The 13492-nt window shown below is 47.7% G+C and overlaps 1 protein-coding gene across 1 annotated transcript in view; it reads right to left on the bottom strand.

Moving 5' to 3' along the window:
• Positions 1-13492, bottom strand: part of LARS2 (leucyl-tRNA synthetase 2, mitochondrial) — a 167550-nt gene that overhangs the window by 24100 nt on the left and 129958 nt on the right. Inside the window, exons 15-16 of the mRNA XM_021068636.1 lie at positions 3227-3327; positions 202-384 (exon numbers count right to left, since the gene is read on the bottom strand). Of these exons, the coding sequence (XP_020924295.1) occupies positions 202-384; positions 3227-3327 (284 nt within the window). The remainder of the gene's footprint in view (positions 1-201; positions 385-3226; positions 3328-13492) is intronic.

The raw sequence follows: 13492 nt of genomic DNA, 5'->3' as shown, positions 1-13492 counted from the left end.
ATCCCAGCGAGCTGCCCTGTGGGCTGAGGCTCACTGCACCCCAGAACACTGGTCCAGCAATGGCACAGGACGCTGGGCAAACTGCTCCTTGCTTCGAGGAGCTGATTCCTAGAACCTTCTACTACCGTCTTTCGCAAAGACATTTCCTGCCCCGACCTCCCTGGCACCTGAAGGGGATTCCAGAGGAGGAAGGTGCCTTACTCTTCACGTCCCACAAGATGTCCTTCTCAGGAGGGGCGGCAAAAAGGAGGTACAGCCGGATGGTGTCGATGCCATACTGCTCCACGACGTCTTCGGGGTCCACCCCATTGTGCTTGGATTTGCTCATCTTCTCCCACGTCACCTCTAATTTCTCCCTTGTCTTCACGTGAACAGGAACAGAACCTAGACACCGGAACAATGCATCAGCAGGAATTGGTTCTGTAACAATATACTCAATAAGAAAATACTGTGTGAACAATTTAAAATGTCCATTTGGAGAATTCCACTAATTCACTTAACATGCCTGTTCTCTTGCTGTAGATCATAAAAATGTTTTGTTTTTAATAAACGAGGCCCACCTGCCATCACGAATCTTTCATGAATAGGAGTTCCTGTCGTGGCTCAGCGGAAACGAATATGACTAGCATCCATGATGATGCAGTTTTTTTTTTGTTTTTTTTTAATTTTATTTTTTGCATTTTCTAGGGCCACTTCCTGCAGCATATGGAGGTTCCCAGGCTAGGGGTCTAATCAGAGATGTAGCCGCCGGCCTACACCACAGCCACGCGGGATCCGAGCCGCATCTGCAACCTACACCACAGCTCACAGCAACGCCGGATCCTTAACCCACTAAGCAAGGCCAGGGATCCAACCCACAACCTCATGGTTCCTAGTTGGATTCGTTAACCACGGTGCCACAATGGGAACTCCATGATGATGCAAATTCGATCCCTGGCCTTGCTCAGTGGGTTAAGGATCCAGTGTTGCCGTGAGCTGTGGTGCAGGTTGCAGAGATGGCTCAGATTTGATGTTGTTGTGGCTGTGGCATAAGCCGTTGGCTACAGCTTCCCCTAGCCTGGGAACTTCCATATGCCGTGTGTGCGGCCCTGAAGGAAAACAAAACAGCAAAACATAAATCTTTCATGAATATATATGACATGTACGACAGCCTGTGCCATCTTCTTCTCAATTTCAAAATAAGACAGTGATTTCCCTCTTTATAAAAAGGAAATTACTCATATACAAAAAAGATAAGTAGAAGAGAATAAGAAAGGCTGGCATACTGCTCTTTCCTTTACACATTCAGGGTCTCCCCTGGAAGCTGGCAGCTGACCCATCAGGGTCTCGGAGCAGCAAAGCACCTGAGAGGTCACTTCACCTGGAGGTTAGGTGTTCCTGTCCATGCTAAAGTCACCATCAGGGCCCACGGTAAGTGTGGTGTCCCTTTGCAGAGCCCTGTTCTCCGTCTCCTTCCCACCCACACCCCTGGTCCAGATGGTGCTGATGGAGGCCCCCCATGGCCGTGTTCGGATGAAGTGACTGTGTTGTTGCGCTCCAGCGGTTGGACCAGGAGGGATGTTTGATGAGGCTAAGCCTCTGTCTCAGGAACTGGAACTAAGAGGCAGAAACTGTTTCCGTGCTGTTCGGCACTGGAACCAGAAGGTCCTAAAGAGAAAGGGCAAGACTTGGCCCTGCGGCTGCCCAAGATCACTGTGTAAACTGAAATTGGGGAGAGCAGAATCCAGGCCTGGCAGAGGAAGGAGAACAGAGCGGAAGAATTGACAGGTGCTGGAAAAGGAACTAGAGGCTTGAGAAAGAGAGAGGAGAGGGGTGGCCTGGCGGCCTCCTACATGCCATATTTCCTACAGCTGATGTCCCTTATTCTGGTGCAAAAGTCGCTTTTAGGTGCATTTCTGTTCTTTCCAGCTAAATATTTCCCGACTCCAAGAGAAACCAAACTCCCAGAGGCCCGGCGTATACACCTACAAGCCAGCTCCACACATCCTGAGAGCCTCCCCACCAAGCAGATGGATGCCTGCCCTTGCTGATCCAAGCACGTATCCTCCCCCAGGGGCAAGTCTGCGTGGGAAGGGAAAAGATGCTCACGACATGGCCTGGCCCCATGACGTCTGAGCCAAGGGAGACTGACGTCCCAGATGTTTTATCCCGGCTGTGGTGAGGCCCAGGGAACCACTGCCCCCTCTAGCCGACACCCCAAGGCTGGGCTGTGACTAACCTTAACAACACTGCTGTGAAAATTAGGAAAAAGGTATCTTTCTGGGCAGAGAAGTTGAGACATTAGAAAAAGGTGCCCTCTCTTGGCAGAGGTGGCCCTGAGGTGTGTGGTCTGGCAAGTGTCTGGATTTTAGGCCCTGCTCACCCCCTTGGCTGGCTACCTTTGTGCAGTGCACAAACTGCACAGCTGTACAGGGCAGCCCTGCCCATGACAGACAGACAGCACTTCACTAGCAGTTGCGAGTTACATGGCCCTGAATTTAGCTCCTTTCCCACTTGTCTGTGTTGGAGAAACACTGCCAAATTCTGCTTCTCCAGCTCCGTTTCCTCCCATGGACCTTCCGTTTTACACTCTGGTAAAATGACTGCTTTAATTAGGCAATTCCATTGACTGTTCCCACCTAACCCTTCCTTCTAGTGATTGGCTTGGGAGGCTGTCTACCATTTAAGGAGTTGGTGGGTTTACTTAAATTCATTACGCACTGGTGATTCTATGTTTAATGGCCATAGTTTCTCACAGCTGCCTAATAATTTTCTAACACGTCATTTATGTGTATTCTAAGTGTACGTGATACACCCTCTTCCTGTCACCGGAAATTCTCTGAGGATGAGTGAAAACACAGGGTGAAAGGAAAAGCTGGAAGAGGGAAGCCCAGGGAGTCAGGGGGAGGTATTCCACCAGGGGGCGCTCTGGGCACTGTGGGAGCAGTAGTGTGGTGGTGGTCCCCTGAGGTTCTGAAACACCCGCCTAGATGGGCTACCAAATGCAGGCTAGGACAGCAGATGACCCAGTGCTGACTCTATGTTACCCTTCCAGAAGCTGAAATGACACTTGAGCTAGATGAGAAGGGGCTGGGAGCCTCAGGAGCTGCCCACAGCAAGCGAGGCCTTGAGACCATGAGGCTAAAGGAGCGCTCCCCTGGGTTCCCTGGCAGCTCAGCCTGGGCCGGCAGCGCCCACTGCTCAGTTCTCTGTGATCACCTGGCTGGGATGAGAGGGCCATTCTCACCTGTGAGATCCACTTCTTCTCGCTGGAGATACTGTCCAGATGGTAGGCGGAATGTCTGCCCCTTGATAAGGCCTTGGGCCAGCAGCTTATGAAAAGGCTCTCTGAGGAAAGATTAAGAGGAAAAGAAAACTGGGGTAGGAATTCAAAGCATCTGGAAAACAGCAGTACGAACCTTACCAGCTGCTGGGTAGAGATAACCACCTTCATAAAAACAGACAGGTGGACAAATGCCACTTATAAACCCAACTTGAATAAGTGGCCTCTTACACATAAACGATAAGAAAGTTAAGCCAAATTGGCAGAGATTAACTACTTTCCAATGTGGCGAAGTAGAAAGAATACCAGGTCTCAGGTCTGGAAGGCCTGGATCTGAATCTCTATTCTGCTTCTTAATGACTTTCATGAGCCAAGGCAAGTCACTTACTTGCACTGAGCATCAGTCCATTCATCTGTAAAATGGGGATGATAAAAACATGCCTTGGAGTTCCCACTGTGATGCAGTGGAAACAAATCTGAGTAGTACCCACGAGGATGAGGGTTCGATCACTGGCCCTGCTCAGTGGGTAAGGATCCGGCATTTCTGTGAGCTGTGGGGTAGGTCGCAGGTGCGGTTCAGATCCCATGCTGCTGTGTCTGTGGTGTAGGCCAGCAGTTGCATCTCCAATTTGACCCCTAGCCTGGGAAGTTCCATATGCTGTGGGTACAACCCTAAAAAAAGACAAACAAAATAAAATGAAAACCTACCTCAAAATGTTGCTGGGAGGATGAAATGAAATGACTGAAAATACTTGTAAATTTTAAACGACCACACAAATGTCAGTGATGTTGAGCCTGGTGTAAGGAAGGGCTCAAGAGGACACAGAAAGGTTTACATTGGGGTTTTGTTCAAGATTACTCTTCCCTTAAATTTTATACAGAGCCTGCTTACATTCACTTTAAAATGTTTAAATCATACAAACTATACATGAATGCACCTTTTCTGTTCAAATTCCCCACCCATGCCCCACCTTCCTAGGCCCATTCCCCTCTGACAAGGCCGTTACTATTAGTCGATGCAGGTCTGTTTCATTTTCAAACAGCTACCTAGTGTTTTACATATGGGTGGATGATAACTTATTTATAGTGCCTGTTTTTTCACAAGGTAGTGTTAGTCACACCCTTACTGGCTGCGCAGTGAAATACAAACGTTTTCTCTTAAGAGTACAAGCAGCAGTTGAGCCTCGTACTGAAATTACTTTATTTCATATTTGAAATTGTTATTGGAGGCGGAGGCGGAGGCTGAAAGCGGGTGTCCGTATTTCATACTATAAGGCAGGGAGGGACGTCTGAGTCTGGGGATGTGTTGACGTTCTCATCAACATCACCCCAGCACGATGCACCTCCCAATGTACAAATGCTTGGGTGCTTCAAGCTCACTTACGCTTTTATTTAGAGACTCAAAAGCCCAATAACCTCAGGGAGGCCAAGCAGGCCACAAACCCAGCTCTAGTGATGGAGGAGGACGGAGTGGCTTTGTTAATTGCACAGGACCTCATTTCACAGGCGAGGCTAATTTAGATGAATCCTGATACAGAGCAAGGCCTTTGGACAGGCCCTTGACCTGTGCATTGTGCAGCCCTGTCACAGCGGTTGTGTGGACAGAAGTGGTTGAAAGGAAACTTTCTAGTGGATTCAGAGGGTGGAGTGGAACAAAGAGATAGATGGAGGAAGAGATGAAGGTCAGCTTGGATTCCTGGCATATGTATATATTTATGTATAAAAATATACATATATTTTTTTTGTCTTTTCCAGGGCCACTCCCTTAGCATATGGAGGTTCCCAGGCTAGGGGTCGAATTGGAGCTGTAGCCGCCGGCGTACACCACAGCCACAGCAACTCAGGACCCGAGCCATGTCTGGGACCTACACCACAGCTCATGGCAACGCTGGATCCTTGACCCACTGAGCAAGGCCAGGGATCGAACCTGCAACCTCATGGTTCCTAGTCAGCTTCATTAACCACTGAGCCACGATGGGAATGCCTGGCCTTCATGTTTTAAAATCTTGTTATGACGGTGTGTGTGTGTGTGTGTCCGTGCACACGTGCGTGCGCGTGCATGTGTGCACGTGTGAGTTTGGTGGTATGTGTGTGGAGATATATTTTCCAAGATGGAAAAGACCCAAATATTAACATCAAATGGAGGAATTCCTGTCATGGCTTAGTGGAAATGAATCTGACGAGGATCCAAGAGGACGAAGGTTTGATCCCGGGCCTCGGTCAGTGGGTTAAGTATGCGGTGTTGCAGTGAGCTGTGGTGTAGGTCGCAGATGCAGCTTGGATCTGGCCTTGTTGTGGCTGTGGCATAGGCCAGCAGTTGTAGCTCTGATTGGACCCCTAGCCTGGAAACCTCCATATGCCACCACCACTGGTGTGGCCCTAATAAGACAAAACAAAAAACATCAAATGGAGATAGAGAACATATTTCTGAAACCTCACTAAATTACTCAGTGTCACTGGGCCTGTCCAGCATGGTACTGTGTTAATTTGAAAGAAATTCCACATGTGCCTGTGTTCAAAAACAGTCACTCCACTGCTCTGGCTCTAAAATCGATCTTAATAATAAGTTTGTTTGAATCATACAACTGCCTTCCTTCCACCTCCAAGACATTCTACCAGCAATGTCACAACTGGCAGAATGACATCCTTTTGTGCCATGTCCCAGCATGATTCCCAGAAAATGTGAGTGACTGAAAGATGTGAAAAATGATTTAAAACCACAACTCACTTGGATCTCACACTGTATTTTAACCTGGGAGCATCCTGAGCAGGGCATGTCTGTGATCCCATTTTTTAGGAACACCGGCAGAGGCAGCACCAGGAAACTTGGTCTCTGGGCCACACAAGCTGTGTCCTGGGCAGGTTGGGGTGCTGATGCCCAAGGGCCCAGATCTATCTCTTCCTCAGGAAGCTCAGGGAAATGGACCCACACAGGGAGCATGGAGTTCTCTGTACTGTCAGTCCTGCCTACCTTCCTGGCCTCTCCCCTAACCCCTAAATGCCCTTGTCCTTGGAGGTCACATGGACCTCTCACCGTTCCCAGAACATGCCACGGTCCCTAGGACTCAGCAGGAACGCCCACCTCAGCCTGGGTTCCCCTCCACCACAGAGCTCAGCCATTCCCTTCTTTGGTGGCTGTCACTGGTCCCTGCATGAAGTCCCCTTCACACAGCTCAGGACCCTCCTTTGAGCCCTGCTGTGTCCAGCACAGCCTGTGTGAAGAGCATGACCAGGCTGCGTTGTGATCCAACATAACAACATAAATACCCATCCATCCTATTCTCTTGTCCTTCTCTCTGTCCTCAGCACTTAGCACTGTACCCAATGGACAAAAGGATCTTGAAACATGTTTACCATACAGATGGATGAACAAATGTGAATGAACAGACGGATGGTGGGGCGGAAGGAGGAAGACACGAATGTTTTGGGGTGCCGGCTCCTGAAGCCACCTTTGCTTTCCATCCAGTTTGAGGTGGCACCTGGATTTTAACCTCACTACAGAAACAACACAATGCAGTTTTTGTTTTGTTTGGTTTGTTTTTTTTGCCTTTTAGGGCTACACCTGCGGCATGTGGAAGTTCCCAGGCTAGGGATCGAATCAGAGCTACAGCTGCTGGCCTACACTGCAACCACAGCAATGCCAGATCTGAGCTGCGTCTGCAACCTACACCACAGCTCACGGGAACGCTGGATCCTGGACCCACTGAGCAGAGGCCAGGGATCAAACTCACGTCCTCATAGATCTCGGATTCATTTCCACCTTGCCACAACAGGAACTTCACAATGCAGTTTTAAAACAGAAGGGGAAGAGTTCTCATCATGGCTCAGCAGATATGAATCTGACTAGGATCCATGAGGACGCAAGTTCGATCCCTGGCCTCGCTCGGTGGGTTAGGGATCCGGCGTTGCCGTGAGCTGTGACATAGGGTGCAGACATGGCTCGGATCTGGCGCTGCTGTGGCTGTGGTGTAGGCTGGCAGCTACAGCTCCGATTTGAGCCCTAGCCTGGGAACCTTTATATGCCATGGGTGCAGCCCTAAAAAGACACACACACACACACACACACACACAAACCCAGAAGTGGAAAATCACATGGCACCTTTTTTTGGGCAGAAGAAACTGAATACAAAACAAAGTGAGCGAATGTTCTACATGGGAGGAATGCCTCCCCCAGCCCCCAGGGGCACCTTCTCTGGGCATCAGTGGGCTCGACTTTATGCTTTTGAGCACTAGTTTGTCTTTTAGTAATCTTCCTCAAATAATTTTACATGTTGCTGCTTAACACAAAAGGGGCAAATTGTAACCTTGTCCCTGCTGTGCTTTGTGCCAGGAGGATGAATTTGCTATTATCATCTTAGGCTCCAGTGTCCTTGCACCAGTTTTTGAGGTGTTTCCTCTCCTCTCTCACTGGGAGTACATCTTTGGTCACTCTTAAGAGAAATAAAAAAGATGTCTTTGGGATAGGTGTAGGGAGGGAATAGTCTGGGTCCCGAAGTTAAAGACCAGAATGATGATCAGAATCAGTAGCGTTAAAGCCTCCAGAAGGGGCAAGGGCAGTAATATGGAATCTTGCTTCCATCCACGCACTTTATTAAGTGGCACACTGCTGCCCCCTTCTGGGAATTGGCAGAATTGCAACCTGCAGGAATTTGACCCAAATTCCAGGTTTTCTGCTTAAGGCTGCACACCTCAGGCCTCATCTTTTATAAGTCTTTCCCTTTTTCTCTCTCTTTTAAAGTCAACTCTTAAATAAAGTAAAACACACGAAAAAGCATATAAATCCTAGGGGTAAAACTTGATGACTTTCCACAACATAAACATACCTGTGTAACCAGGACCCAGGTCAATGACCAGAATGTGACCCACCTCCTAAAGCCCCTCTCTTCCCACTTCCAGGCACCATCTCCCCATCAGGAGCCCCACCAGCTTGGCTGCTAATGCCATGAATCAGCTCATGGCCTGTTGCAGAGCCACTTCTCCTTTGGAATGAGGGACCTTGGGGAAGCATCCACACTGGAGGCTTGGGCCTTCCTCAGAATGGCAGATGTTCCGTTTGAAATAGCATGACACTCAAAACAAGGCCTGCTAGTTAAATGAATAAGTCTTAATCTCTGAAAGTTAGCAACCACATAACTCAAGAGCTGAAGGTCACCTGGGCTGCCTCCTCCCAGGGCTGCAATACTGCAGGGATGGAAGGAGAGAGTTGGCCTGACTGTCCTGGGGCCCCTGATAGCCCCCACCCCACCTCCAATAGCTGATTCACGGCAGCACTTCCCGGTGGACTCAGACTGCCTCAGAGTTCCTGGCACCATGTTCTCATAAAGCAGAGTTACCACGTGAAATTTCTTTATTCAGCAGGTATTTACAAGTACGTACTATGTGTCCGGCACTGAGCCAGGCACTGGGATGTTGCGGTGGGCAAAGCAATCCCCGCCCTCTGGGAGCCAGTCTATCTGCTAGCCTTGAAGCAAACCAATGCCCGGCCACTCACAGAGCTGGGATGGGGGGAGGAAGAGAGAGTTCAGTCAGATCTGAGGATCAACTCCTGCCACATCAAGTCCAACTGCCTGGCCTGGCCAGCAAGGACCTCTCTCCCTCCTTTTTCGCTTCCTTTGTTCCTTCTTACATGGTGCCCACAGACACGTCTACGTCCTCACTCACACTGTTTCCTGGTGTTATCGAAACTGCCCATTTGTCAAAACTCTACTCCTTTCAGCTTGTGGGATGGAAATTCTATAAAATTAGACTGTGATGATCATTGTACAACTACAAATGTAATAAATTCATTGAGTAATAAAAAAATAAAACAAAAACAAAATGGACAGATAATAGGAACTGCCTCAAAAAAGAAAAACCCTCTACTCCTTCCAGGCTCAACTCAAATGTCACCTCCACTGGGAAGGCGTCTTGAGCCCTCCTGGTCAGAATTGGCTGCTCCTTCCTTATTGGTGTGTCTGGTGTGGTGCCTGTAACTGCATCTGGAAGACATTAAATGCTACTGTGTATGCAGGTGAGTTACTCTGCTGCCTGTCTTCCTCCTGAGTGGAAGGAAGAGGAGGAGGGGGAGGAAAATCCTTTTAGACCCTTCCCAGTGCCTAGTTCAGAGCAGATGCTCAATTAATGCCAACTGGCCTGAGCTAGGCCAAGTCTGTTTCCATGAATGGATAAATAAACCTGCCAGTGGCAGAAGGGGGGTCAATGTGAAGAGGACAAGAGAGGAAGGAAGAAAGGGGGATGAAGGCGGGCACTGGGTGCCATGACTTCTAGTTGGGGTGAGACCTCTGTGCAGAGAGAGGCGCACTCAGTAATTTCAAACTCTATCTACTTCATGCTCTTGGGAAGATCAGCAGGAGCGAGGCAATGAGAGTGGGAGAGCGCTTGCTCGGGAGTGTGGTAGAGAAACTCTACAGCGGGAGGGGTGCTTCCCAGCTCCCAGAAAGCTGCTCACTGCCCAGTGATTCTCCCTCCACTCTCCCTGGGACTCCGGGGAACTGGTTCTCATTCTGTCTGCTCTCAGGTGTATTTTAGCCCTGAATGAGGAGCAGTCACACTTGGAATTGAGCGACACCTGGGTACAGAGCCCTCTGCAATTAATCAAAGAGCTCACCATAAAACAGGAGGCTCAAGACGTGCTCATAAATCACCACGACCCCACCAGGGGGAGCCATGAAGTGTGACAGGAAATGAGCAGTGTCTGGGGACGAGGCACAAGGGGACAGCAAGGGCCCTGCTGGACACGGAGCCCAGTCCTGCTGCAGCAGAGATCATGCCACGTTGCCAAGGTTAATATTCAGATTCACAACAGTGTAGTTAGTACATTTGCCATTTGTTGAATCATTCATTCATTCACTCAACAATTGGTACGTGGGAACAAACGTGCACAAGCAACTGAGTTATTCATTCCTCATAATGACTGCGTATAGCAGGGAGGGCTACAAGAATAAGAAAAATCTGCAATTCCAAACCACCAGCAAGCCCCTTCTGACTATGACACCAGTAAAGGTAGAGGAGTTCTGCAGGATTTCTGCCTTGAGGAAGGCCTAGGTGGTTTTACGTTCATGAATACAGATGTGTGCTCTTTTCTGAGTCAGCTTTCTTCTTACTCCTTCATTACCACCCCAAGGGATGGATTACGTTTGTTCGCACTGTAGCACAGCTATAAACAAGCGGAATGATGAAAAGTCAGGGATGGTGGTCATCACCACAGTGGCTGGGGTTGCTGCTGTGGCGTGGGTTCCGTCCCTGGTCCAGGAACTTCCATGTGCTGTGGGTATGGTCAAAAAAAAAACTAAAGGAGTTCCCGTCGTGGCACAGTGGTTAACGAATCCGACTGGGAACCATGAGGTTGCGGGTTCGGTCCCTGCCCTTGCTCAGTGGGTTAACGATCCGGCGTTGCCGTGAGCTGTGGTGTAGGTTGCAGATGCGGCTCGGATCCCGCGTTGCTGTGGCCCTGGTGTAGGCCGGTGGCTACAGCTCCGATTGGACCCCTAGCCTGGGAATCTCCATATGCCCGGGAGCAGCCCAAGAAATAGCAAAAAGACCAAAAAAAAAAAAAAAAACTAAAAAAAAGGAAAAGTCATAGACTCTTCAGTGTTTCTTTGATAAAACATTTGGACTGTGCTAATTCAGAAATTACAACAATTAATACCTGCTGGTCACTGAAAGGCCTCTTTTTCCAAGGAAGGAAGGGAGCAAAGAAGGAAGGGAAGGACGGTGGATAGGAAGACAGGAGGGAGGGAGGAGGTTACTAATTACTAGGATAAACAAGGAATTTCAGAACATATACTGACTGGCTTTTTCAAGCACCCTTATAAAAATCACTGCATACAGGAATATATTAACCAAGATGTGGCTAAAAGAATCTCAGGATTCATCAGAGCCCTAACCAGCCCCTGCAGATAACAGTTGCCTACTTAGGAAGCCCTGGCTAGCCTGCTCCCAACTCTTCTGCCTGGTCAGGCACTACTATGCAGATCTGGAAAGAACAGAACAAAAATCCATGCAGCTCTAGAAACAGTCTCTAACTTGGACTTTTCAGACTAAGTTCACCTTGCTCTGCATCCTTGCCCTGTGTCTAGGAGCATCATGTTCACGTAATTAGCCAGTTTCTAAGTATCAAGCCCTGGCTCTTTTTGAAATATCACCATTTCTGTTTTCTAGCAGCCAGTCAGGGGCACGGAAGGAAGTCTTATTAATATGGCGAGACTCAAGTAAAGTTTCTCTTCTCTTACGCTGCCTTTTCCCAACAGCGCTGTTTCTGGTGTGCACAGAGAAACAGCAGAGAGCTCCAGAGACCATGGACGAGACTGCGGAGTTCTCAGCGTTCAGCAGGTGGCTGTTAGCACAGGAGCAGCAGCCTCAGACACCACCCCACTCTTTGCGACTGCAAACTGCAGGGAGAATGGCGATTCAGGGAATTTAGTGTCTGAGCTATATGAAAGAGCAAGAATAAAAAGTGACAAGACGCTGAGTTACAGCTATCTCTCACAAAGCAAGAGAGAAGGCTCCTGACCTCAGTGCAGCAGAGATGAGCTGAGACACCTCCCCCCAACCACGTGTGCCAGCTGTGGCTTCTAGCCCTGTGCTGACAACCAGCCGTGGCTGGTGCCGACTGACCCCAGACCCTCAAATCACACCGCGAGGCCGAGCGCACTTCTCTGCTTCAGAATATAAACTGTAATGACTTCGTTTTACCTTCTGTTGTAAAGTTACATAACCATTCTGAAACGTCTGGTAAAAATAGGAAGTGCATTAAAAAACAATAAAATCATCAATAAGCTCATCATCCAGAGAAAACCAGTGTTAACGAGCTGACTTATTATTTTCTAGTCTTTTCTCTGGCTGTCTGTATGTGTACCAGTGTGCATGAACATATAAAGACAGAGATAAACTGTACCTACAATTTTCTATCTTGCTTTGTTCATTTCTCATTACTTCAGAAGTCTTTCTCTCTGTTAGTCAACATTCTTTGTAATACGATTTTAAAGGGTTGTACCAGAGCCCTCCATAGAGATGGCATATTCTTTGCCCTTTCTCGGCATTTGGGGGCACTTAGGTTGTACCCAAATTTTTAGCTATTTGAAATGATACACAAACACTTCGGTGGATAAATTTGTGTTTCTGATTACTTCCTTAAGACAGATCTCTAGAAATGCAATTAGTGTGTCCATAGTATAACATTTTTGTAACATTATCCATATATATTGCCAAAATGCTTTTCATAAAAGTTATTCCCAGTTGCCTTGTAGTATATGAGAGCTGTTCTCATCAGGATATGGAAAATGGTACTGCACTGCTATTCATGTGGTATTTCTTTTGCTGCCAGTGAGAGAAACATTTCACAGTATGTTTCTTGATCACTTATATTTCTTCTATTTCAAATTTCCCACTGACATCAATTCCAGCTTAATCATTAACCTGGTGTTTCAGACACATAATAAAGGGCCCCGCTGTTGCATGTGTGGCACACCCAATTTAGAGAACAGCTGCTTGTAAATGGTAAAGAGACCTTCTCAAAGTCCAAACTATAGACCTAAATGTGCAAGGGATGAAAGAAAGGGCCAGGACTCTTTTAGGAATTAGGAAAGGTTATTAGATCCACATAAACCTTTACTTTTTATATTTGAAGACATTTAACCAGAATCATAGAGTGAAAAGCGTGTTCAGAGGTGACTGAATCCCTAACTCATGAGGCCACTAAGAACCAAAGGGGTCAGTCAGGTCTCTTGTCCACAGTGCTAATTACAGGCCCAAGTGAGCACAGGATGGAGGTCTCTGGACTCTCATTCCAGAAGTTCTACCTGAGACAATAGCCAAAGCACTGAGAAATGAAAACAAAAGTGGAACAGTCGTAGGCTCAAATTCCTCCAGAACTGACAATGCTAATAAAAAGGAATATAGCAATAGACATGAAATTTGGGAGTGCTCACTATGGCACAGTGGGTTAAGGATACAGCATGGCCACGGCTATGGCGTAGGCCACAGCTGCAGATTGTATTGGATCTCTGGCCTGGGAACTTTCATATGCCATGGTTGTGGCCAAAAAAAGAAAAAAGAAATAGACATGAAATCTTGAATATACGCATTTGAGAAAAAACAGCTAAAAAATAAAGAGAAATACACATGTGGTTGACAGATCTCAAAATTTCCTCCTAGGCCAGCTTGATAAAATTGTTTGGAGGCTTTCAAAAATTTGAATCAGAGTTCTGAATTACTCATCACAGAAAGTGG

The sequence above is a fragment of the Sus scrofa genome, chromosome 13, assembly GCF_000003025.6.
Source record: "Sus scrofa isolate TJ Tabasco breed Duroc chromosome 13, Sscrofa11.1, whole genome shotgun sequence".
In the NCBI taxonomy this organism is placed as follows: domain Eukaryota; kingdom Metazoa; phylum Chordata; class Mammalia; order Artiodactyla; family Suidae; genus Sus; species Sus scrofa.
This window is presented reverse-complemented; position numbering and strand designations above follow the sequence as displayed.